This window comes from Parasteatoda tepidariorum, chromosome 4, assembly GCF_982258835.1.
Source record: "Parasteatoda tepidariorum strain Cologne lab strain chromosome 4, Ptep-v5.0, whole genome shotgun sequence".
NCBI lineage: Eukaryota > Metazoa > Arthropoda > Arachnida > Araneae > Theridiidae > Parasteatoda > Parasteatoda tepidariorum.
This window is the reverse complement of record NC_141758.1, coordinates 93,345,253-93,372,245: the sequence shown is the minus strand read 5'-3', so window position 1 is coordinate 93,372,245 and position 26,993 is coordinate 93,345,253. Positions and strand designations below refer to the sequence as shown.

The 26,993-nt window shown below is 27.8% G+C and overlaps 1 protein-coding gene across 2 annotated transcripts in view; it reads right to left on the bottom strand.

Annotated features, from left to right (window-relative positions):
• Positions 1–8,864: 8,864 nt before the first annotated feature.
• The window catches only part of Gapvd1 (GTPase activating protein and VPS9 domains 1), a 44,762-nt gene continuing 26,633 nt past the window's right edge, over positions 8,865–26,993 (bottom strand). Inside the window, exons 15-25 of one of the 2 annotated variants that reach the window (XM_087161713.1) lie at positions 24,356–24,918; positions 22,573–22,705; positions 22,421–22,498; positions 20,532–20,949; positions 17,086–17,220; positions 15,786–15,909; positions 15,392–15,458; positions 13,474–13,588; positions 13,126–13,198; positions 11,221–11,286; positions 8,865–9,312 (exon numbers count right to left, since the gene is read on the bottom strand). In XM_087161713.1, the coding sequence (XP_087017839.1) occupies positions 9,043–9,312; positions 11,221–11,286; positions 13,126–13,198; positions 13,474–13,588; positions 15,392–15,458; positions 15,786–15,909; positions 17,086–17,220; positions 20,532–20,949; positions 22,421–22,498; positions 22,573–22,705; positions 24,356–24,918 (2,042 nt within the window). In that variant the 3' untranslated portion in view covers positions 8,865–9,042. The remainder of the gene's footprint in view (positions 9,313–11,220; positions 11,287–13,125; positions 13,199–13,473; positions 13,589–15,391; positions 15,459–15,785; positions 15,910–17,085; positions 17,221–20,531; positions 20,950–22,420; positions 22,499–22,572; positions 22,706–24,355; positions 24,919–26,993) is intronic. The other variant, XM_087161714.1, reaches the window with a different exon arrangement.

Below are 26,993 nucleotides of genomic sequence, written 5' to 3'. Positions count from 1 at the left end.
TGGTGGTTCAGGGAGTAGAGCGCTCGCCTACAAACGATGTACCCGGGTTCGAATCCCAGCGCTGAAAGGTTGATATGAATTCCGCACCCAGCTTGCACCGATCACTGTTCTGATAAAAAATATTTTCAGAGATAGACTGATCATGGGTTAGAGTCTCCTTGCTGCCAGACTTACCGTGATAGATTTTCGTAGTTTTCTTATGTATGTAACGCAATTGCGGGCAATCCATCAAAAAGTCCTCTACGAAGGCAAATTTCTCCAAATACTTGATCCAGGAGTTCTTTGTCTTCTGAATTGGGTTCAAAAGAACATTGATAGTCGTTAACTCAAAATTCGGCCCAGTGTTCAACAACGGTTATAAATCAAAATATTCAAAAGCCTAAACCATAAAATTGATAATTTTATCAACTCAACAGAAAACTCAAGATTAAGGGATATATAGAAATAATGATCAGTATTATTGTAACAGAATATTTATTTTATAACTATATGACAAATATACTTACAATCGAACGAACTTTTTGAAGTAGAGTTCCATTACATAAATATAGCATAAAAATACACTTCATTAAAAAGCACTATTACAAGAATAAATAAAACATACTTCCTTGACATTAACACTATAACACATTTTTAGGTCTAAAATAATCTTCAATTATTAATTCCACATGCAAAATAACAAAATCTGTTTCTGAATAAATTTGAATTATATCGTCACATACACAATTTTCAACAGCACTGTACAATGAAAAATGAACTTTTATATAAAAGCAATGTGTTTTTAAAGCTGAATTATATCTATCACATAGATCACTGAGCATTGGTTGTACTGAATTTGGGCAACTATTATTTTCTTTAATACTCCAGAGAATTGTAAGCTGTAAATAACAATTAAGTAAGCTGTAAATATAGTGTCCTTAAAAATAAAACATTTAAATTAAAAATCTACGAAAATTTGGAAAACATAAATTAGCACTATTGAATAAAATTGGTAAATTTTCCCCATTCTGTTTTAAACTTTGCAAACTATTATTTTCTTTAATGCTTCAGAGCAGAGTATTGCAAGTTGTAAATATAGTGTTCTTGAAAATAGAACATCAAAATTCAGTATCTACATAAATTTGGAAAAATAAATTGGCACTATTGAATAAAATTGGTTTAGTTTTATTAGGTTTCACCATTCTGCTTTAACTTTGCACCTAGTACTTTTTCAGGTAAAAGATTTAAACATAATTAAATGAAAAGAAAACAATAAAATTAAATCTCTATAGTAAACAAATAAAAAACACTTTTAATATTGTAATTCCTTTTTTATTTACAATTTGTGTTGATCACTTATTAATAGCAAATACTGCCAATATAGTTTTGAAATGCATGCGACTTAATATGAATATACACCGGTTTTAATCAGTTTTGAGACCTAACTGAAAAATTTACAATACTTTGTTTCATTAACACCTGCAGAAAAGTAGATTCAAATAAAGGGTAAAAAAACAATGAAAATTTAAGATATAGAAACTTCTATTAAACTTCAATATTGTTCTAGATGAAATTAAATTAGTAAAATGCTCTTATATAAACAAGGTTTGAAAATGAAGGTGATTTGTTGGTTTGAGACCAATAAAATTTGAATTGTACCTCCACAAAATTAACTGTAGACCGAACCAGTCATGTTTGTATTTGTAATTATATGCTGTTTTTTTTTTAAATTTAGTGTTTCAGTCAAAAATAGCATATTTCATCATAACTGTGAACATTACATATACTATTCATTTTAATTTTTCATTCAAATTCACCTTCATTTTTCTTTGTTGTTGTTTTGTTCAAGTAGTGCAGAGGAATCATGTAGCACTGAAGGCAACAAAAACAGTCCTGGCAATGTCAAAGATCTTTGACGTTGAGAGTCTGTGGGGTTTGGGTCTATGTTGTAAAGTTTAGCCAGTGTCAATGGACAATTGAAAATTTGACCTGGAGAAAAATGGATTTCAAGACTGAAGCCAAATGGCCTTGGTAAATCTCATTTCCATCGATACTGCAATATTGGAATAATTTTTCTTTAAAAATATCCAATGGAGACACGTAACCAGGCCAGTAAAATATTTAGTTATTAATTGGATTAGTAATATTTTTTAGCTACTGGTCCTTTAAACCAGTGACTAATTTTTTAAAAAATTTCTACATTTGATGTATGTTACAAATAAAGAAAAATAGACCCAAGTTTTAAAAGGTAACGTTAACCAGTTGGTTAAATTCCAAAGAATCTCCAATATTTCCACAATAAAAGTTGGAGTACGTACAAATAACAAGAGTCATTTTAACGAAAATTATTAAAGTGCTCGGCTTTTTTTAATTAAAATTATATGTATTTAATGTCAGCGTTGCACCCGAAATTACGAAATTGTCCACAGAAAACTTAGGGACATCATGAATATTCCAGTTTAATAAAATTCTTAAAAGTACTAAAATATGAAGAACTCAAACTATATGAAAAATACATGTTAAGAATTTTATGAGTGCTATAAGCATGCTGATTTAATATCATAAATTTTCAAATGACAAGTATTTTAGCAAAAGCATTTTTTCTAGAAGTTTTAATTTATTAAAAATAAAGAATATTTAATGATATGTTACATTTAAGCAAATTTTTGGATGAGGATGAAAATAAATAAATAAATAAAATTGCTTTTAATCTCACAGATAGTTAAATATAAGGATATAGAAAGTATTAAAATATCGTATAGTTCTAAATATTTTTCATTCAATTACACAAGATAGAAGAATATGATTGAATTATATAAGATTTAAGAATAGTATAACAATAATTTATTTATAAATAAATAGTTTAACACTAATTTATAAACTATTTTCGGAATATAATCTGTTTGTTGAATTAAGAATTCTAATACCTTAATTTTTAATTTTTTTGTGTTTTACTTATTTGTAAGATAAAACTTTTAATACCTTAGTATAGATATTGGAAAAATTGTTGGAGCATTCTATACTAAAAATGATCACACATTAATATTTAAGAAATACAGCAAATTGCAAAATACTGAATCAAATGTAGGCATTAAGACTAAAACATATTTCTATTTTCAAGGTATCTCATTATATTAACTTCAATATAATACTCTGCAGTAATAATCTCTCAACCACATGTAACATATTTTAAAGACTCAGTGAAAAAAATATCAAAATTTAAAAGAAAATTTTACGAGTATGATATTTTTGATAAATGAAACACATCATTATGTGACATGGTGCAAAACAAGCAGCTTAGTACCTTTTATTAGAGAGAATTTTAAATAATAGTTCAATCAAAGCAAAATTCCAGTTAAAAATCTAAAAAAAAATCTATAACACAAATAAAAGTGGTTTAAATAAAACCAAAAATTTTACTTAAAAATGCTATAATTATTATTTATATATATTAGACTAAATTAGAAAAAAAAAGCATAATTAATGTTAAAACCACGAATTAAAAATATATTCCATAATTAAGTATGTACATATATACAAATTAAAACATCAATGAAAATTATAAATTAGTTTTAAAACCCAAAAGCTGCATTTTAATGTTTAATTCAACATATTATACACAGAAAACAATTACAAATTGTTAATAGTTTATCTTTTCTACTCATTGGGAAAATAACGTAATTCTTAAGAGTTAGATACAGTAGACTACATTTTAACCGTCCTAAATGGTTAAATGAAAATACACCACTGTAATTTACTGAAGGTAAGTTGCACTTATATAATATAACTAAGGCAAAGAAAAAATAACACTAACCGAAAAAAATATTAAAATTAGACAGCTATGTTTACAAGTGTTATGTTACTTGAGCTGAAAATGAAAACGAGCAGATAAAATTTGCTACACACATGTAACTGGGAAAAAGAACTGAAAAGTTAATTTACAGAAAATAATGCAGGTGAAAATCTTGAGGACAAAAAGTGTTAAGCAAGATAAAATTAAGGAAGGGGGGGGGGGATGAATTCCAGAGACTTGTGAGCCGGTTTTTTCATTTTTATTATTATGTGCCTTCGCTTAGTCCCGGACTACACAGATAACTTTACTCACTTTGGGAACAATTATTATTATTTTTTTTTGTTTACTTAGTCTGGGAACAGGCAAGAGAAAAATTGCAGTAATAGGAGCTAAATAATTTAATAATCTACAAAAGCAAATTTGAACATAAAGCTTTGTACATAGCTGTATGTTCATATAGAGATATGTACAAAAGTTCATAGAACCTTCGCCTTAATCACCTGAGAGCCAGGGTTATCGGTACGACTTTTCATTGCACTGGTACCTACTTTCTCCTGCCTACATAAACAATATAGCTTCTTCTCTTGGGACCATTCATTGAGAACAATAGATAAGGGAAAACGAGGAATACAGGTCAACATAAGATATCAAATAATGACTTGAAAAATAATTAAGAAGCACTAGACTTAACTTCTTCAGATTCTGAAATTATTTCTTAAACCAACACAAGTTTCATCACATTTTTATCAAATCGTGCAGAAACATCAAAAGTGTTGTTTAAGGGGTTTTCTCCAAACTGTAAAATAGCCTTAGTTTCTTTTCTATAGCAGTATCAGGGATTATTGTTTTTCTTTTCATAACAAAATAGCTTCAATATTATTTTTTCTCAAAAAATAGTTGGTATCATTTCTAAATGGTAGATGCAAGAATATTACTTTCAAAAAGGGCATTATTAAGATTATAAGAAAAGCATTTGTGAGGGGACCATTAAAAAAAAAAGACGAAAATTACAGAAAAACAGATGCAGGAATGATAAATCGAGGTTAGACTGTATTGTAAAAAAAAAAAAAAAAAAAAAAAAAAAAAAAAAAAAAAAAAAAAGAAAAAAAAGAATGACACAGCTCCACACGGCAGACATGCTTCACATGTGACAAAAAATTGCTTCTGGAAAAAGGGGTGCCAGTTCGTGACTTTATAGAATGTTAACTAGTCTGGCAATAAAAAAAAAAAACTCTGCCAAAGGAAAGGTGTGTTATTAGTCAAAGGTGCGTTAAAGTTAAAATATAACAAGCATTTAAAGGAGTAAAAGTAAAGCTCCTAAAAAACTAAATTAATTTTATTATGTGAAAAAAAAACTATTAAGAATTTGACAGAATCAGTATAATTAGTAAAAAATTACATAAATTGCTGATAAGAGGTAATGAGAGCCCAAAATTACAAAAAAAAAAAATGCTTACATAATAAGTGACAAGGATCTACATTTATGCTGAAGTCCACAAAGAATGAAAATGTAAGCATACGTTCACTTAAAGCTGCTTCAAATGAAGTAAAAATACGTATAATTATGCATATTTTTCTTAAAAGGGAAAGGAACATTATTTAAATCATAAAAAGTAAACAATATTTGTAAAAAGAAAGACTAAGAATGATATTTTGGATATGCTACTAAAGCACTTTTCAATCAAAAAGTCAACTTTTTACAATTAATTTTCACTACCATCAGCGAATAATGGTATGACCACTAGATGCTACTGCAAATATTAATATTAAAAAAATCAATGTTCTGCATTTTAAAAATATTTATTTTTCATAGAAGTTCACAGAATTCTTAAGCGTAAGTTTAAAAAAAATATGCTAACGTTTAGTTTGCAAGAATTAAACTGAAGTTTTACGCAATTGGTAGGCAGTAATAAATATGAAAATAAATTTCAAATATTTTTTACAATATCGGCAAAGCCTCAAAAACCTTATTTGAATCTTAAACATTTTTTTTTATATTCAATTTATAAAAACAACAACATAGTATTTAATTAAAAACGGTTCTTCAACTGCTCAGATAAAAACACCAATCTTATTGAACACATTTAAAATAAAATCATGCTTAAAAATATCTAAAAACTTTTTATGTGAATTGGACTAGTAATTGAAAGGCCTGAGGAAATATAATGATAAGCCACACTTTCAATTGTTTAGGAGAGCATTAGTAATAAAAAACCACGATTTCAGAGTAGGCAATAGGATGTTCTGGTGTATAGTGCTATTAACTGGTGGAAATTCCAGAATCTTTACTAAGAGCTTATCTGGAAACAATATAAAATAACAGTTTGATGTAAAAAGTTGACACTGGCTATTATTTTACTGCCTCTAGCCCTTCAATTGAAACCAAAAATTTCTGATTACTTCAATACAACAGCACAGTACTTCTATATTTTGTATATATCACAGAAAAATAACAAACAAAATTACATTTCTGTGATTTTTAGAAAAAACAAGGTATCTAATATTCGATTTGGTAACAAATTATAGTTACATTTAGAATTCTCTCTCAAAAAGATTTTTATCTCACAAAATAACAGAGATGCTTGCTGATGCATTTAGAAGTTATAAGCAACACAAAAACCAAAATTTACTCGTAATAATTATATTATAATTTATAAACTTAAAAATGTTACCTTACTTTTTTTTCTAAATATCACAGATTTCTCCATAAAGATAATGAAACAGAAGTTTAGACAACACAAATTAGAAAAATTAAATTTACAAATGCTTTTTTTAAAAAAAAATTATATATATAATATAATAGAATAAAATATAGATTAAACTTGATTCTTGTTAAAATGTATCCTGAAGGAAATTAATATTTATAATATGCAATGCATAATTAAATATTTCTCCATAATGGAAGAAAAAAAACAAAAATAGTTATAATAATTTTTACAAAACTTATAAATAAAAGAGAGTTTTAGAAATCAGGAAAAAAATATTACATATGAAAAACAACAAATTGTATTAGAATGAACAGATAATGCTTCAAGATCTAATTGAAAATGTTTCAAAACATTAACAAATATGCATAAAGAGTTCAGGCAAAGAATAATTTCAGTCACATTTTTGTACATATTTCAATTTTTCTAAAGACATTGTTCAAATATGCAAAAGAACAGACAAGCAGTAATATCAGTCTCATTTTTGAAACAAATTCAAATTAAGTTTCAAAAAAGCTATTGTTTAAATATGCTTTTGAAGAATAGAAGCAAAGCACAACCTCACTTATATATATATATGAAAGCTTTTTCTTCTTCTCATTATTATTAAATTTTCTACCTATTAAACGAAGGGTTTTGTTGCTTAAATTTTCCAAATAAAAATTCTTAAGGTGTTTATTTCATAGATGGCAGGACTGAAATGCAAATTGCTTATTTTTTTTACAAATTATATTTTTAACAATTATTTTATACGATTTAAGCAATATAATTATATATGAATATATCACATTATATCATAAAATGAAAATTGCCCCTCAATTTTACATGTTTTAATACAACTACATTTATTTTTACGAAAGAAATGTTTGATTGAAATCAGGGCTCTAATCATTAATATTTTCAAATTTTACAATATTTAAATTATTTTTGTTGAGAAATTTTTTTCTGGAACCTTTTTATCTTCTGCCTCTTTATCTAAGTGCTCTCGAATTTTTTAACATAGAAAATAAATTTAATACCTTAGGGATTAAATACTTCTCAACAAAAACAATTTATTTTTGCTGAGATTAATTAATCTACAGTGTTAGTAAAAAATAATAATAATAAAATAACAACCAACGTGTTATTTAAAGTAGAAGAAATTTATGTAGGAAATGAGACACAAAAATTGCTCAGTGAAACAATAATAAAAAAAAAATTGAATATTAAATTATATATCAAGAATTATATGTTTCACCTTTTTTTAAAAACATTATAAATAGTCTTTAATTAAGTTTATTGATTGTGTTTAAAACTTTTATAGAATATAATTGCTTTTACTTCATTAAACAAAATATTTTAAAAATGTACAGAAATAAAAGTTTTTTAATTCTCTCATTTATAATCACCGTCTATAAATATTATAAATAAATAAGCTTTCCACAAGCTATACTGATTAAATATATATGTATACTACTTTACACTACTCACAAAATAGGAGATACTCTAGAGCTGGGAGAGAATTATGATTCTGATCAGTACTGATAAGATTAAAAATATTTAAAGCAAATTTCAGAAAAAAAAAATTCTAATATTATGTGACATGGTCATTTTTTTTTTTACAGCATTGAAAAAATTTTTTAAATATTTTCCAGTAAAAAAAAATTTAAAAAAAAAAAAAAAAGACTCTGAATTAGAAAAAAAATCACATATCCTTTCAAAAAATTTCATTGGAGTTCATGCAATATAAGTATATCCCTGCTTAATACTTTGTTTTTATGTAAGACGTTTTAAAGCAAAGCAATATAAGTGAAACAGACAGAAAATCAATTAGATACTTGTAAAGACCTCAAATAACCTTCATCAAGTAATAAAAGAAGGTATATTAGCTTTAAAAATAACAACAACAATAAATTGAAGGATTTTCTGCAAAAAAGAAATAGCGCCAACTTCATATTTTTTTATATTTACACTGTTAAAGCATTTAGCATAGAGCAACAGTTTTGGCATTTATCCAATAATGAGTTTTAGTAGGTATCTATGCAATAGCTATTAAAATAGGAATATTTCTCTCTGAAAAACTGATCCTTAAATTCTTTAAGTATATTAGTTCTCAAATAATTAGAATTCATTGTGCTGAAAAAAAAGTAGTAGTCTATCAAGGAGTTGGTTGTGTTTTATGACTAATGCGAGTAAATAGTTTATAAAATAGTAAATAAAATAAAATAAAACGATACACGAGATGCGATTTCCTTTTTTCAGAAAACCTTTCAATTTTAATGTGCATTTTTCCTATTATAGTATATATTAAAATAAAAATCTTTAAACAATGGTATAACATAAGTAAAAAAATTGGTTAAATTTTTTTAAAAAACATCCATAAAATAAGTAAACATTTTCTTTCCATATTTTCCGCTATCTTTAGATAAGAATTCAACATGTGACCAAACAAGACAAAACACAACGACATAACTCACGCCATCACTAACAAATCATTACATCGGAACCATTTCCCACCAGATGGCAGTACTGTGTCGTTTCCATGTAAACTGTGAGTAAATGTAACTTCTCTGCATGCACTCTCTTTTAAGAATAATCCATATTTTTAATGAATTCGACACCGGATGCAAACTGGGTCCACCAATAGGCCTCTTCTCCTTCCAGCTGCTTCTCGTAGAAAGTATTTACGTACTGTACTGTTGAGAGGAGGTGAGGAGGATTAGCTTTGATGAGGACATAAACAAGTACTGGCATGAGATCATCAGCAGCAGGAACAGACTTATTACTGGCCATACTTAAGAGATTCATAATCGTGTTACAGCAACGCAATACACACTGGATTTTATCTCTAGGTGTCTGGAAAAAAAAACAAATTTAAAATATAGAGCACTAATGTAATAAAGTACAAATCCGGACATTCCTTTAATGGAGACATCTATTTTCCAGGTACCCTTTTACAATTAAAATATTCTCTTTTCCTTTTTCAATTTTTTAAAGATTGGGATATGTTAAAAAATATTAACAATAACTTTTTTCTTTCTTATCAGCTAAATATTGTTTCTGCCGACTAAGAGGATTGTTATAAACATAAAAGCAGTTAAAGGAGAACAAACTTGGGTAACAAGATTAAACTATGATTATTAACAAAGATGAATACAAATATGGGGTTATTCAAAATGAATATAGTGATTACAAATAGCTATAACTATTTCATGAAAAAGAATTTATCAATAAAATTTACACATTATGTAGAAGGAACATTAAAATTTTGTATACATGCGACACAGATTTTCTATGCGACTTCCCTTGGTCACACATATAACACCTAGGCGGTAGTCCATTTTACGCGATACATTATGAAGTATTTGTGCAGTCACTAAGACAAACGCAATAACAAATTCGTTCTTTGTGATCTCCAATTGTTTTGATTGTAACACTGACGAAATCTTCTCTGCATTGTGATAACAGAACGGCAATTGTTATATTCCAATAAGCAGAATGCTTTCTGCATGGGACTCGCCACTTCACTACTGAACTCGCGCATGCGTAGAATTCCGCTTTACCGAGCCTGACATAAAGAAATTTTGATGCTCCATCTACATACAATATTAGTTTTATCGATAAATTATTTTTCATTCAATAGTTATAGCTGTTTGTAATTGCTATATTCATTCTTAATTACCTTGCAGTAATCGAAAAGAACATCAGCAGACAAGCTTTGTTTCTCTTTAGATTGTTTTTATTAACAAAATTTACTCTATTTTGTTCCTTGTTTTACATTAGTTTTTGAAATATGAGTTTTTTTTTTAAATTTTTATTTTATCTGCCTAGCTAAATCTTCACAACAAATAGAAAAACAAGAAGAGAAAAATGTGTCTTTATTCATACAAAAGGTCAAATTAACGCCACAAGAAAATATTGCTGTATGAAATTGACATTAATTAGTCATTTATTTGGTATTATTCATTGAGTAATGATGTCTGTTTATCCCAAACACTATGCTTTATCCTAAACTATTATAACTGGAAAAATTCATTTTCTGGACGATTCAGGATATGGGACTTTCTATTATATTTACTCATCCATTAAATGTAATATTGCATACAAAAATTTACACATGCTATCCAAAATTGCAGTATTTTTATGTTGTCTCCACTGTGAATTGTTTATCTGAATCTGTTAAAAAATTTTTATTCAAAATTTTAATAAGTTATTTTTATTTTTGTTTCACAAAGTCCAGGTTTTACTACTATAAATTACTATAGGGGTGATAACTGTTTATTAGTAATGAGTTTGTCCTTGAATAAGTATCGGCTTAAGTAGTAATTTTTACTTCCTTTTTCATCTTCAAATTAATTTCTTTCAAAATATTATTACAGAAGATCATTAAAACGCAAAAATTGAAATCTGAGGCTTTGCCTCGTTGAGAATTTTGTGTTATAGTTCCATATATTTCGTTACCTGTTCATTAATAAGATTGACATCTTTTGCTGTTTTTATAAACTGGCTTGAAAGGATCGTGATAATAATCTCATGCAATATTACATCCTCCAATTTTAAACCAAAACCAAAAATATTATTGCAATTTTCAGCTTAAATTTTTTTTTTTTTTAAATAAAACAATATTAAGTTAATTATTTCATTAAAGTTACATCTTAGTTTACACTCAAAATGCAATGTTTCTATAACAGATCAAACTTAATTCATGTAATATTAACCTTTATAAATAATTAAAATAAATATTATTGTATTCAAATAACTTACTTTGTAAGCATTTATATTGACAAGTTCAGCTTGTGCAGAAGGCCAAGGACATTCAGAATGATATATCTGCAAACGAAGAGATTTTAATTGAAAACTAAAAAAAGTTTGACTAATTATGTTTTTAATTAAAAAAAAAATTAGAAAAAGGTGAACACTAAAAAAGCAAATACAGTACAGGACCCGTTATCCGGAAATCAGAAAACCGGAACGAAATTCGATAAATTTTCCCGCCATTTAAAAAAACATTTTTTTTTTCCCTCTTAAGGTTTTAGGATTTTTTTTCTTTTTTGAAAGATGTCTACCTTACCATAATTTTGGAAATAATCATTAGTGTATTACTTCATCGTTTTTTCTTCTTTTTAAGATTATTTTCAAATATTTTTTTTTGTTTGGTTTAACAATGAAAAAAACTGCTTTTTGTAGCAATTCAGAAAACCGTAAAAATCAGTTATACGGAATAGCGATGGACCCGATCGTTCCGGACAATCGGTTCCCTACTGTACAAATATTGAAAGGCTTATTTAAAATTCAATATGATGAAGGTAGGATATTTATTGAATGTACTGCTCAACCGCTAAATGCGGTTGTATAGTGCCAAAACTCTGTTGCATGAGATTTTTTAATGGATTTTGGATATTTTCATATTGCTGATCTCAAAACTGCAATCGGTTTTCTTCTCCAAGCTACATTTTTTTAAAAGTGACATTATCATAGCTGCCAACATGGACGGGGAAAAAATCCAGTAATTTCCAAAATAATATAAATTTCATGATAATTGTTGCACAATGTACTAAATGTTTTACACATAGGGATTTTTACAGTCATCAAAATAGAAAAACTGCAATACTTTCCAGTTATAATTGACATTAAACATACTTGAAATATTATGTATTATGAATGTTCGTAATTTCGAATATTAGTAGGAATTTAATTCATCAAAGATAGTTGAATTTTTTTTAATTAATTTAAAAAGGGAGTTCAGAATAAAAATAAACTAAAAATTTTATAGCAAAAAAAGCTGATTTCTATAAATGAGGTTCACTTCTTTATGTAACACTTATTTAAATACTTAAGCAAGCAATAATCAGTAAAAAAATTCTATTTCAATAGAGATTTTTTTAGAAAACTTAACTCAATTTCAGGGAATTTTCTAAAATGTACAAAAACTAGGATAATTTTAATTAAACCAGTAGACCAGGAGAAACTGGTAAAATCCAGAAGAATTGGCAGCTATGCATTATCAATCAATTTTTCAATACAAATTAAAAAACATTACACACAACAAGGAGTCGCACAAATGTTGTGTCAAACCTCTGGGAGAATTTGGGCACATTATCAGGATTAGCATGAGTACCCATGCCCCGAAAAGCTGTCACAAACTGCTTGGGGTGCCTTCCTATTTAAACAGGTCAAGTACTTGTACACACGAGGACATTTCTAGGCATGGGTACCTATGGAATTTTAATCCTTATGATGTGCCTGAATTCCCCCAGAAGCTTGTCTCCAACATTTAAGAAACCAGTTATAAATAACGTTCTCAAACTTGTATATTTTCAGCAAAAAATAGACTAAAAAATATCATTAGAAAAAATCTGTAGCTTTAGGAATAAAGCTACTTTAAGATTTAAAATCTTCCAACCTGAATTAATCAAGATCAAGTATTTGTACAAATGCAATAAAAATTTGTTTCTAAGTTTCATTGAAAGTTACGGTGAAGGTAGGATATTTGATTGAACGTATTTCGCAACATACGATCGAACATATTTCTCTTCCTCAGCTGTTTAATGGCATTATGTATGCTTAAGGGCATGTTAAAAGTTATTATTCCCAATTACACTAAAGAAAATAAGGTTTCACAACCATACAACAATTTATCAAATAATAACAGTATAAAGATTTTAATACCTTAGGTATTCGCAAATCCTTATGATCTGGTGTAATAACTTGAGACAATTTCTGCATATGTTCATGAAGAACTCTGAAAAGCATATAAATAAAATTTTAAAATTTGTTTATAAAACATTTATTTGTTGGTAATATGCAAAATAAATAATTGCAGCCATTGAGTGCTGTAAAAGGCTTGTAACACTTTACAACAGTCAGTAGAAGCGAACTGTGTCATAAACTAAGTCTGACACAAAGAAACAGAAAAACCAGAGATTTCTATAGTTATCTAGGAATGAGTCATTAAAAAAAGTTTTTTTTAATGACTGATATAAAAAGATGATTTAAAGGGATTAAAAGATCACTAACTTATCTCGAAGGACATCCCCATCTCCGTTAGGATGCAGAGCAAAAGTGTAAATTCTACTCATAACAGAATGTTCTATGACAGCTTTGGCATGTTCAATTTGAATCTCACTGGCAGCTTCAAAAAAAAAAAATTTGCTTTATATATAAACCAGTAAACAATAACAATCATAATATAAACATTTTAAACAATATAGAGTAATTGTCCCTTCAAACAGAATGATCTTAAAAAACTAAACCATATTATCTGAGATTTTCAGAGAAAAATCGGAAAAAATTTGAGAATTTTAGTGATTTAAGTTGATAGGATTTTAACTACAATATAAAATTTACATACATATTTATAAGCATTAAGAATTTATATTCATGGAAATGCAGAGAAAAATGTAATATTGTATATCTATAATTGCTCATTATTTCTGTCCAAAAATTTTTATTCAAATTTTTTTTTTTAAAAATTACATGAAAAATTTACAATATTAATTTATTAAATGTTTTAAATAGATTGGAATTGATTTTTTGACCCAAAATTTAAAGGGAAAAAAAATTATTAGTTAGAATTTGTAAAACACATTAATAATAATACTAAATAATAACTTAATTACTTACATTTCACAGCCAATTAAAAATTGAATCCCTTATAAAAGTAACACTTTAAAAAAAATTATAAATAAATAAAAAGGAAAAATAAAGTGCTACTGGATAATTTTTGAAAGCTATAATTCAAAAGTCTTATTTTGCACTTGTATGTAATATATAAGTAACCAATAATAGACCGAAAGACTTGCAATAAAATTGTATGTTAATATAGTAATGCCATATTCCTAGGAAAGGATATGACAAACACAAATGGTAAATGCCGACATTCCAAAAACTTTAGGAGTTGATGAATTCCATGTTTTCCCTGTTTTTGGAGCTAAGAGTTAAATTGCTAAAAACAAAAATTCATAATAGCAGGTGGAATTATCATTATAATGAGTTATAGCAATATGTTATAGCACATCCAATGTTAAAATAATATCTTTAATACAGTGGGAATAACAAAAAGAAAAAAAGTGTAAAAGGAGGTAACAACTTATCCTGCCACCTATAACACTAGATATTTTTTTTAAAAAAACTTTTAACAAGGAAAATAAAAGGACATCACAGATTTGTTCAATAAAAGGCTGTTCATAATAATTCCTAAACATAGTAAAATTTTTCTTTTGTAAGGAGGATAATAATTTGGATAAAGGTTGTTCACACGTTGCTTTATAAGGAGTTAAGAAGGAAATAAGGTAAAATTTAGTTGTTTTTCATTTTACTGTATTGATACTAGAGATAAATGTCAATCATGAGTTTGAGTTGATTAAGAGAAATGCTAAGCATTTTTGTTTCATTTTAAAAATAATTCACAAAGCATATATTTGATAAATACTTAAGCACTATTGGCATAATAATAATATTGATACCCATTAAAAAATTGTTTGTCATTATTACAATATTAATATTTTAAAATGGAACCAAGTTTTACTTCTTATACTTAGGAAGAAAAAAACTCTGGCCATAAATACAAAAATAAGGGAAAAAGACATTTTTGATATAATAAAACTTAGTAATATGATTTCTAATTCATAATAATAATGATTTCCAGATTAAATGAATGTAACTTTTGAAGCCCACTGAAAGAAGCAATTTAGCAGTAAATATAAATTTTATCAGTTTTTATTTAATGAAAAATATTTCTCTGACAATATTTTTAGGAATGTATTGATGGGCTTTTTTCAATTTTTCAGGTAATGAAGCAACCCTGATAATATTAAGAAAACTTTATTTATAAAATAAGACCTCCATACATTATAATAGCTAAAAATTCTAATGCAATCCTAATTCATTCCAATTACTAAAAATCCTACTTCAATCTCATAGATAGGTGACTTACTTTGCCACATAGCATCACTTTGCATACCATTGAAGAGGTGAGTTAAAAATTCTTCCACTTTAATTGCCTGTAAGCAAACATACATAAAAATTACATTACTTAACATTTAAATTCAACTTAATGGCATTAAAATTACTATAATTACTTATAAAAATATACAATGAAACAGTGTGAGGAAAACAAAAAATTTTTCATATAATATATAATAACATAGTCAAGCATCTAAACCAGTAAACAGAACTATAAAAAGAATTTTTAACTGGTACCTCAACTTCATAATATTTATTTTACACAGTTACAGTTGTACCTTGTACTGAACTGTACTGTACTAAACAGTTGAAAAGAGATCACAGGTTTATATTTTTTACTGAATAAGGAAATAAAGATGTTTTACCTTTTCGTCTGCTACTACAAGTTCCTGAAATGTCCTCACAAAATACTGTAAATGTCGATCATGTTTCTCTAGAAATATTCTAACACTAGTCATAACTAAATATTGGGTAGACACCTGTTTGTCTCTGAAATAAATAAAAAAAATAGTGTAGTAAATAAGTAACTATTAATTAACAGTTTCCATACACAGTTAACAGTTTCCACAACTGTAGTTAAATTACTTTCAGTCCAATTAAAGACCTAACCGTAGTATAGAGATTTATATTTTCTTTCCCCAAAAAATATTGTTTTACCACATAAAATTTATTTACATGTGAGGAAAAAAGATGTTAGCAGATCATAATTTTTTATGAGTTGATAACATAACTTTTAAGCTTTGTTTGATACTATGCTTCACTTTTCTTTTTTTTAACTTTTTTTTTTATTTGTTCATGTTTGTGTTAGAATAAAGAATCTAGTTTTCTTTTTTTCTTTCTTTTTTTAAAAAAAAAGTATCTTTTTTATTTGTACATGTTCATGTTAAAATAAAGAATCTAAAACTATTGTATCGTCAAAAACTATAGTTTAAAATTGTCCTGTTTTATAAATTTGGGTAAATAAGGTACTATTTTTAAGTTTGTGGGAAAAAAAAGGGAAAAAATGACTTGAAATGACGTTATCGGGAGGAAAGTGCGACTGAGCAAGAAAGAGAAAGAAATTCTCAAATCTGTCTATGCTAGACTGATCGCTGGGTAGAGTGGAGAAATTTTGGCTTTTTTTTTAATCTTTATTATTTTTATATATGTCTTTTCTTTTTATTTCCTAAAACGAAGTCAGCATTTTATAAACAAAATCAGATGAGATGAATAATTTCATTCTTTGCTCTGACTTGTGAGGGGGAAATATAAGCAAACAGAAGGTGGTAGGGAAATTATAAGCAAAATACATCTCTATGCTTTAGGATATAAATATAATAAAATAAAAAGAGTAAAGTGAAAAGAAATTTTCTTAATTAAAATACTAAATATTTTTTTTATTCAATATTAAATTAGAAGTATAATTAAGTTGCATTGAATCATTTTTTAGCAATCCAAAAAACCGGGATATTCAGACATCCCAGATAACTATGATCCTCAGCATTCCGGATAATTGGTTTTTTACTGTAGTTGTAAAATATTTTGCGAGGAGTTTGTTTTCAGACTAAAAGCAACTAAATAAAATCAAGCATGTACAAAAACCATCTAGGAAGTTCAAAAATATGTAACAACATGATCTGAATTTTTGGTGTGGTTTTAACAATGAAACAATTTTATTTATCTCACCTTTCTACCCGTTCTGTTAAAGTTTCCAGATGAGACAAAGTGGATAGTAGACCTTGCCGGCACCTCACAAGATAAGCAATATAAGGAGCTCGCTTTCTGTAATCGTCTCTTAGAGATTTAAATAATTTTTGGCACCTATAACAAAAAATATAAGTTTATACTATATTTCATAGACAATGTGAATTAAAAATAATGAAAACAACGTAAGCCTCTGACACTTAAAGCTCCGATTCTTTCCTATATATACAAGAGGATAATTATTTGATAACATGAGGGAATAAATATTTGATAACACGAGGGAATAAATATTTGATAAGATAAGGGAATCGATATTTGATAACTCGAGGAAATAAATATTTGATAATATAAGGAAATCGATATTCGATAAGATAAGGGAATCGATATTTGATAACTCGAGGGAATAAATATTTGATAAGATAAGGAAATCGATATTTGATAACACCAGGAAATATTTGATAAAACATGGAAATAAATGTTTGATAGCACTAAGGAATAAATATTTGATAAGGGAAACTGGTTTGCTATGTTGGGTGAAATGCAATTTTTATGTTTAAAATTAAAATGTTAAGGCTAGGTAAAGTTATTGAAAATAATAGCATGCAAATCAATTTTTATTAATTAGAAGTTAGGCCTAAATTTTGATGAAATTTGCCTTTATTTAAGGGGATACTTACTCTCGTTTAATGTTTTTTTTTTTCCTAAAGGATTTTGAGATTGATAATATTTGAATACAACAATATATAAACTAAGGAAATAAATATTATTTTTTATTGAAATTCTTGTATTATTACAAAGGATTGTTCATTTTCCTTCTCAGGCTTTTGACTATTTTCAAGAGCATATTTTGCTATTTTTGAATGATTTAGGCTAGTGAAATCGATACCAGGGGTGCTACTCGCAAAATATCAAATTGTCTCACCAGAAATTGCATTTCATCTCAGTTAAAATCTCTTTTTGGCTCAGTTTGTCTCAGCTAAAATTATTTTTTGACTCAGTTTATCTCAGCTAAAATGACTATTAATCAGTTTGATAACAATATAAAGATAATTTTTAGGATCCATAAAACCATTAATAGCATACTAGGAGTACTACAATTATACATACATTCACTATTGCTAGGATTTTAAAAAACCTGCATAAGATTGATTATAAGAGTCCACAAAATTGTTTTGTGAACTCTGTTGTTTTCATATATATTGCATTTATCATTTATGCCAATGAATAGTATCTGTTCCAGAATTTTACAAAGTAAATTTCAACTTTCTTATTTTTTAAAATATAATGGTGTAACCTTTCTAAAAAGAAATATCTATTTAGTTTTGGTAACTCAAAAGGGAAAATACCCATTTTATTTTGAGCTCAAATTTCATCTCAAAATATATAACTATTCAGTTACAATGGAAGGTCTACAGATTTCAATAATTAGAAGAGAAATTCAGTAATTAAATAACGAGAGTTTAAGAAAATGTAAATGACACAAAAAAACCACTCTTTGATAGAATTCAGGAGGTGCAGTGAAATTTTGAAATATTTTAGGTAGGAATTTTTCAAGAAAATTTTAGGGAGCACTTAATAGCCAAAAATTAGCATATATACATTTTTATATCAAAAGAAATATATAAAAACTATTATAAACAATTTAAAAAGACACATATAAATATACTTTTCTTTCTAAAATGACTTGAATTCTTTATTAAGTATAAAAGTAAACTTTTTAGTTAATTGGCATTGACTAGTAGATTGTACTTTCTTGCATTCACAAGATCAGTTAGTTGACTATGTTCTTTTAATTTATATAGCTAAATATACAATCATAAAATGTAATTTTGAATGCACTTAGTAATTGTTTAAATGCAACAACTGTAGAAAAATATATCACATCTTTACAGTAACTAATTCAAGAAAAAACTTAATTCTACTTCTTTCTAGAATCGTGATACTGAATTTTAAAATCGCGTTAATATGAATTGCGATATTGGGTTTTAAAATCGCGTGAATATGAATCACGATTTTGGATTTTAAAATCGCCTGAATATGAATCGCGATGTTGGATTTTGAAATAGCGTGAATATGAATCGCGATATTGGACTTCAAAATCGGGTGAATATGAATCACGATATTGGATTTTAAAATTGCGTGAAAATGAATCGCGATTTTAGATTTTAAAATCAAGGGAATATGAATCACGATATCGGATTTTAACACCACGTGAATATGAATCGTGCGGTTGGATTTTAAAAATGCAAAAATACAAATAGCGATATTGAATTTTTAAATCGCGTAAATAAGAATCACGATGCATAATTTTTAGATTACGTGAATACGAATCGCAATGAGTAATTTTTAAATAGCGTACAAATACGAAAAACGAGATCTGATACTACAACTGCGTGATAACGAATCGCAATATTGGATTTAAAAATGCGTGAATACGAATAGCGACGTTGGATTTTAAACTTGCGAGAATACAGATCGCGATATTGAATTTTTAAATTGAGTGAATAGGAATTGCTAGTACGATTTTTAAATAGCGTAAAAAAATCGCAACACGTAAGTTTTAAATCAGTTAAATACAAAAATCGATGATTGAAATTAAAATCGTCTGATTAAAAATCACGATTTTAGCATATTCCAGCGCAGTTCCTAATATTTAAAATTCTGAAAATCAGCCAAATAAATAAATAAATATCGGCGGTCGAAACAAAACGCTTAGACCCCTTTCCACTCTATAGTGGAAGTCGCGGTAATCCGACTATCGTTCCGGCGGCTTGGGTTTCTCTAATTGGACTCCCTAAAAATTTTAGTTTTTGGAACATGGTCGGAAATTTTAAAATTTGGAAGAAAAAAGCGGATTTCCGCGGAAGTCTTTCATCCCTGAATAATTATGTGCACTGTACAGTTTCCTAAGAAAAAAAAGTCAGATAATAACCAACAGTATAAGGGAAGAATACCCTCTTTTTTTACAAGATCACGGGCATACGATACTGATTGCTACTCACTGCTGTACATAATCTAATTGTAGACACGAAACACATATTCTATATGCATTCCAACAGCTGATTTGCCAAACGGAATTTCTGACATTTAAATGACGTATTTAGGAGGGGTGAACGGCAAAATGCTCTCCAATGACTCACGGCGATGCGGATTAATATTTGAAACTGAATTCAGGTTTGTAAAATTTTGGACGTTTTGTCTCAGAATGGCGCAGCTTTGGCAGAAACTGAGCTGAATGTCGCAAAATGGTGCAGTTATACCGTTTTGTCTCAGTTTGTCGCAAATGGCGCAGGCGTAGCACCCCTGTGATACTGTAGCAGTGAATTTCAAATAAAATACTGAAAAGTCTTGCGTTTATTTAAAAACATGAAACTTAAAAACACTTTTATTAAAAATATATATATTGTTAAAAAAAATTTTTTTCTTACCCAATATCATCAAAGAGACGAACACATCTAAGAGCTTCATGCAAATGAGCCATCAAAGGTCTTTGTTGCAAATTTATGGCTTCTGCAAGCAGAACTTTCAGGAATGCAACCAGCTCATTCTCCTGCAATCTTTGTAATCCACCAGAAATTGATCGACCACGGGAATGGCTCAGCCAAGGAAGAGTTTGTAAATCTGCAGAACCCAGAACAAGCCTTAGTTTGCACTTGGCATCAGAAAATATGATTGAATTCTCCATATTTACAGAATCAAAATTGTGCAGATTGTTGTCCATTAAGACATTATCAGAGGCATTACTCATAGTTTCTGATATTTCTGAGTTTGAAGATTTTAATGAAGAAGAAGCTGCAGAAGAAGGTGCTTTTTTGCGGTATTTGGCAAGAATTTCATCACTAGCCTCTATAAAATTAAATTAAAAGATTAATTCAAAATTTTTTACTTTCAAATAAAAAATATATGTATATTATATGTTATGTGCATACTGCTATCAACAATAAGTTCAACAAGTAGAATTTTTTTTTTTTAGTCTTTCATACAAACTATTTAATGAAACAATAAGGATGCTGAAAGTAAAAGGACATCATTCTACATAAGTAAAGTTTCATACTAAGTTTTTTATTTTGAAATATGTAATATAATATGTACACCTCATTCAGATACAAATTTGTTTATTACTAAACTATAAAAATGTGGGTAATCATTTATTACCCTTTAAGTTTTCATTTCAAAAATAAGGTAAAAAAATGTAAATGTATGTTTTTACAAGTTATTTTGAAAAATTCCTATAGTTTGTATAAATTTTTATTAAACTGGTATTATAAAACATAGCAATGAGTTAGTGAATTCCAGTCATTTTTTCAAAGGATAAATAGTGAGAGCATTTCATTTTCTCTGTCAGTTCTCTGGTTATTTGACATGAATTTTAGTGCAAAAGTTGGTTTAATTGCCTTTCAATGAACTCAACTTGACGGCCAGAATGAGGTTCAACATCAAGGACAATATTTCCCTTTCTCAAATTGGAATACCAATTATGAGCAGTTCTTTTAGCTATGACATTCATTCGATACACAGCACAAATATCACAAGCAGCTTTTGTGGCTAGAGAATCTTGATGACAAGCAAAAAGATGGTGTGAAAAATGGTAATTTTTCTTTATTTGACATGCCATTTTAAAAATTAACTAACATTAACTCTGCCTAAGATATAGATTTTGATAGAACAAAACATCCTCTTTCAAACGATCTAAAACATTATGGCGAAAACATTTAATAACATGTTGAATGGAGAAAAAAAATTTCTTCAAAAATTGGCGAGTATTATTATTAATATTTTTTTTAATTAAAACAAAAGTTTATGCGAAAAATATATTATGCGATAATATTGATTCTGATTGATGCAATTTAGGTAGACCATTTATACCAGTGCAGAATGGCCCTTAAGTTTTGGAAAATTATGAATCTCATGTTATCTTATAAGTTTTTTAACATGAAAATTTTTCATATTTTTACCAAATAAAGAATTATTATATCATGAGGAATTTATAAATTGGATATTTTCAAATGTCTACAGTTGAATGAATGTTTAAAGCTTGAAAGTTGCAGAACATTAAAGGAAGCTCCATTGTCATGTTAAAGAACTCACCAATTAATAACCGCTCTTGCTTCAGAAATTGTTTAGAAGAAAAAAATGACTAGAAAAAATGGCACCCCCCCCCCCCATTTGAACAAAGAAAAATATGCCTGCTTTATCCATGATTACTTTGCAACAAACATGAATTAATATTAGAAAATGGATTGGTTATCAATCTCAACTAGAATAAGCAACAATAAGACCAAATGTAAAAATATAAAAAATCTACAATAATTTGTACCTAGTTGGAAAGCTCTTATTTCAGCAAGGGAACTCTGAGGTTGGCCTCTAGATCTTGCCTCAAGGTCATTCATATTATCTGAAAATCATGAAATATATAAAACAATTCTGTGGCAACAGCTTTTATCATAAATATGTGTCTATTAAAAGTACCTTTCTCAGTATCGCCTCTGTAAGATGGGTGGGATTTTCGATTCTTTCCTTTAAAGGTAAAGCGGAATCCAGATAGTTTAAAGAGGCTTTTACGGTGCTTGTCGCCACCAAATTTATCATCCATTTCTAAATCCTAATAACAATATATCAAAGAAAATGTTTAAAAATAGCAATTTAATACAGAATACAAAAATATTATACAGGAATGTTATCGATCAAATATGACATAAAAATTGCCACGCACCAGAAAATATCAAATTCTCTGAAATTGCCAGATTAAAATTTGATAAGTTTCACATACTTTCATGTATAAAAATAGCATATTTTTTTAAATAAAAAATACTGCAAAAAATGTTTTAAAATTAAAAATTTCAAATTTTTAACCTAATTTAATAAATTGCTTATAATTTCATATCTGAAAGTTATTAAAAAAATTTCAATCATATTAAAAAGAACTCTATTTCCTAAATTTATTATAATTTTAATAAATAACTTCTCATCAAAAAATTTTTATAATAAAAGGTGTAACTAAAAAAACTAATTAAAAATTACTTATCAAAATAACAAAGAAAAATAAATAGATTGGTCATATAAAATATTTTAATCCCTAATAATAAAATTAAACACACTCGTGTTAAAACTTGTGTTATTACACTTTACTAATATTCTAAGAGCTTTTTGAGTTGATTTTGAATTTCACTAAAAAGTCTAGGTTTTCATGTTTTAAGTTAAGCCAATTATTACTTTAAACTTAATATCAATTTAAACCTGACAATTCCAAATTTCTCCCGATTCTGGAGACAATTCTGAAAATAATTTTCAAGACTTCTGCAAATATTGGATTCTTCACAAACAATAAAATAAGTAAGTAAAATTTCTATTTACTAAAGCTTTTATAAGTGTCGGCACTGTTCCGCATAAATGCGAGAATTTTTGGAAAATTTTTAAAGCTAAAATTGGGGTCTGCTTATAAGCTGATCCACTGACTTTGAAAAATTCCTGGTAGATATCGCCAAGAGAAATACGGCTCCTTTCGTAGAGCATTAGCAATAATCAGTAAATATCGAGCCATGATGGCTCAGGGGATATTGCATTTACCTTCCATGTCGATACAAATTCTGCATCTGGTATGCATTGGCCACAGTGCCGATGTAAAATATCCTCTGTGGTAGACGGATCAGGGGTTAGAGTCCCCCAGACGCCAGGCTAACTGTTGGAGGCTTTCCTCTCCATATAACACAAATGCGGGTTAGTTCCATCAAAAAGTCTTCTATTTATAGAAGCCAAATTTCTCCCAATATTTGACTTAGGAGTTCCCTTGTCTTCTGAATTGGGTTCAAAATTACAAGGCTACGGAGTTGAATATCAGTAGTCGTAAACTCTAAAAATTCAATTGGCTGTTCAACGGCAGTAAAATAATAGTTGAAACGGAATGCCTAAATATAAAAATTAAAAGAGAAACACATAAAAATTACGATTTAAAAGGAATACTATTATTTTTTTAATCTTCTAATTATGAATTCGGAAGGTCCAGGCGTGTCTTTTACCCACTGTGCAACCATTACTAAATCTACTGTTATTAAAAGAGAGAGGGTACATTTTTATTTCCAAGCATAGAATGTATTATTATTATTTTTTTATGTCGGCTTATAGAGGAGTTTTAAATTTCAGGTTAGTAACCATAAAAAACATAAAATAATAAACATATTCTAGAGCTTATATTAGGAAATATATGGTCAGTAAAATTTTTATTAAGTTATCCAAAAACATTGAATATATTTACCATATCTTCAGTATGTTTATGAAAACTTATAGATTTAGAAATAGCACCAGTAGATATAGGAACTGAAATTGCTTTCATGTGACGAGAGTTAAACGCTTCAGAGTGATCGGCACTGGTGGCACTAGCGTTCTGATGGTAACTTCCTTCACTATTCACATTGTTTGACAATGAGACAGCACGGAACTGTGGGCACACCTCTTCTGGCCCAAAATCTTGCAATTTTCTCTTTGCACCTCTTTCTCCAACCGAATTCCTGGGAATAGTGCCCGGTTTAATGGGTTCTATGGGGGTGGAACACTCTACCTGGGTTTTGCTGGTTGGTGTATCTTTATCGAACTGCATGGGTGAGCTGCTGTTTGAAAAGAATTCGGCTGGAGGACAAGCTGCTGCAGGAAGGTTCAAAGTTCTTGTGAGATCTAATGAGAGGATGTCGACTATGCTCGATCGGTGCGTTTGTTGTGAATTCTGTGAAGATACGGTTTCTTGTAAAGAGTCCAAGAGCATGACGCCGGAGTCTTGATCACTAGCATCGGGCAGTTCTCGAACGGCCAAACTAACACGACCTGATAAAAAGAAAATATGTAAGAGTAGCAAAAAAGTAATTAAAGAATGTGTGTGAAAAATAATTAAGACTTCTTTGTGTGGCCACTTGGTCAAATGACAACATATTTGTTTAGTTAAAAGCAAATTTTAACATTACATTTTCTAGTTAAGTAATTAAAACAAAAATATAATAATCAGGGTGGAAATTCTTCAGACAAAACTTAATTGGTTGTGATTTCCAGAGTAGAATTTGAAAACTTGACATAGATTTGTGATTTAAATTAGCTCAAATTTAACTATGATTTAAATATGTTTATATATTTATGCATATATTACTTATATACATCACATTTAGCAGAATTTTATAAATTGAAATCGTTCTTTTTTCATACATAAAAGTCAATTTTACAATTATAAATAATGAATATTTTCTATTTGACATATTCTTTATTTTTACTGAAAGTGCAAAATAAATATTAACCAATTTTAAACTACAATTTACAAATTGAAAATATTTTCTAATTGAATAATTTGATAAATAAAACCATTTCTCTTTCATTTACAAAAATTAATTTTACAATTATAAATTATTCTTTATTTTTACTGAATGTGCAAAATAAATATTAACCGATTTTAAACTACAATTTATAAATTGAAACCATTTTATAATTGAAGAATTTCATAAATAATGAATATTTTCTATTTGACATATTCTTTATTCTTACGGAATGTGCAAAATAAATATTAACCAATTTTCAAAAATAAAATTTTAAGAATCCTTTGAGAAGTTAATTAATAAAAGATGTGCTCATTAAATGGGAAGTCAAAATAAGAAAATCATTATTAAGAATTATTACATAGCACAATTATTTATTAAGATAGAAAATATGACAAGAAAATAAATGATTGTAACACAAGTTTTTATGAGATACTAGGGACAGCTTTATTTCCTCTTCATAGTTGATTAAAAACACATAAGTAGTGAGTTTTATTGAGGTCATAGTTACATTACTGCCCGTTGATTATATTCTTAAAATTTCTGAAGTTAATTGTGAATTTTCCTGAGAATTCCAGGATTTCCAAGCTTCCAGAGAGAGTGGTTGCTAACTTTTAAAATTACTGCCATATGGGAAAAATCTACCAATTGACAGAATTAAAAAGCTTTTTTAAATTTTTTTTTATTCTTTCTGAACCAAACCTTTCTGCAATATGACCAAACCTTATAGGCACTGTAATTTATAATTGTTTTTTTTAATATACTTGCTCTTTAACAAAAAGCATTTAAAAGCAAAACTCAAACTAATTACTTCTTTAAATTTTCATAAATACAGTCGAACTCGTTTATAACGAGCTCGGATTTACCGAGGGAAACGAGAATATTTGGTTGGATCAATGTTAAGTCTATGGAACAGAAGTCGCTTTTAACGAGCAAGACTCGGTTTTAGCGAGCAATATTTTTCTGTCTTGCAATCTTTTTTTCAAAATGACAAGAAAAAAAAAAGAAGAAAAAAACGCAAACTGAAACTTCAAAGTAAGCTAACAAACTACTATTTTAAATATGTAGATTAATGAAAAAAATGAACGTTTTGGTAAGAATCTTTTCCTTTATTTTTTTCTTCCGTTTATTGCTTCTTTCCTTTAAGACTGTAGCACAACTAGAAATTTTTTGCTGGTTGGGGGGAGATAGTTGTCATTAAATTAAGAAAAGTATTTAATTAAATTAATTAAAGTAAGTATTAATTAAATTTTATGTAAACTTAATAATTTGACCTCCCAACCCAATTCTCTCTTCTGGTTGCACGCCTGCGTTAAGGACCCGTTTATTACGAGCACTCGGATTTAACGAGTACATGTTACGGTCCCTTTGTGCTCGTTATAAACGAGTTCGACTGTATTAAAAAAAATATTATTTCTCAATTCTTCTGAACAAAGAAGTCGTAATTAAATTGGAAATGCTTAGTATTTAGCAAAAATAAATTTGTGAATCGGTAATTCACTTTTAACTAGGAAAAATTCACATTGCAGGCATCTGGTCTCAATCTTAATGAATAAATAGACGGTTATAATTCACTACTTTTTAGTAATTTTTTAAAAA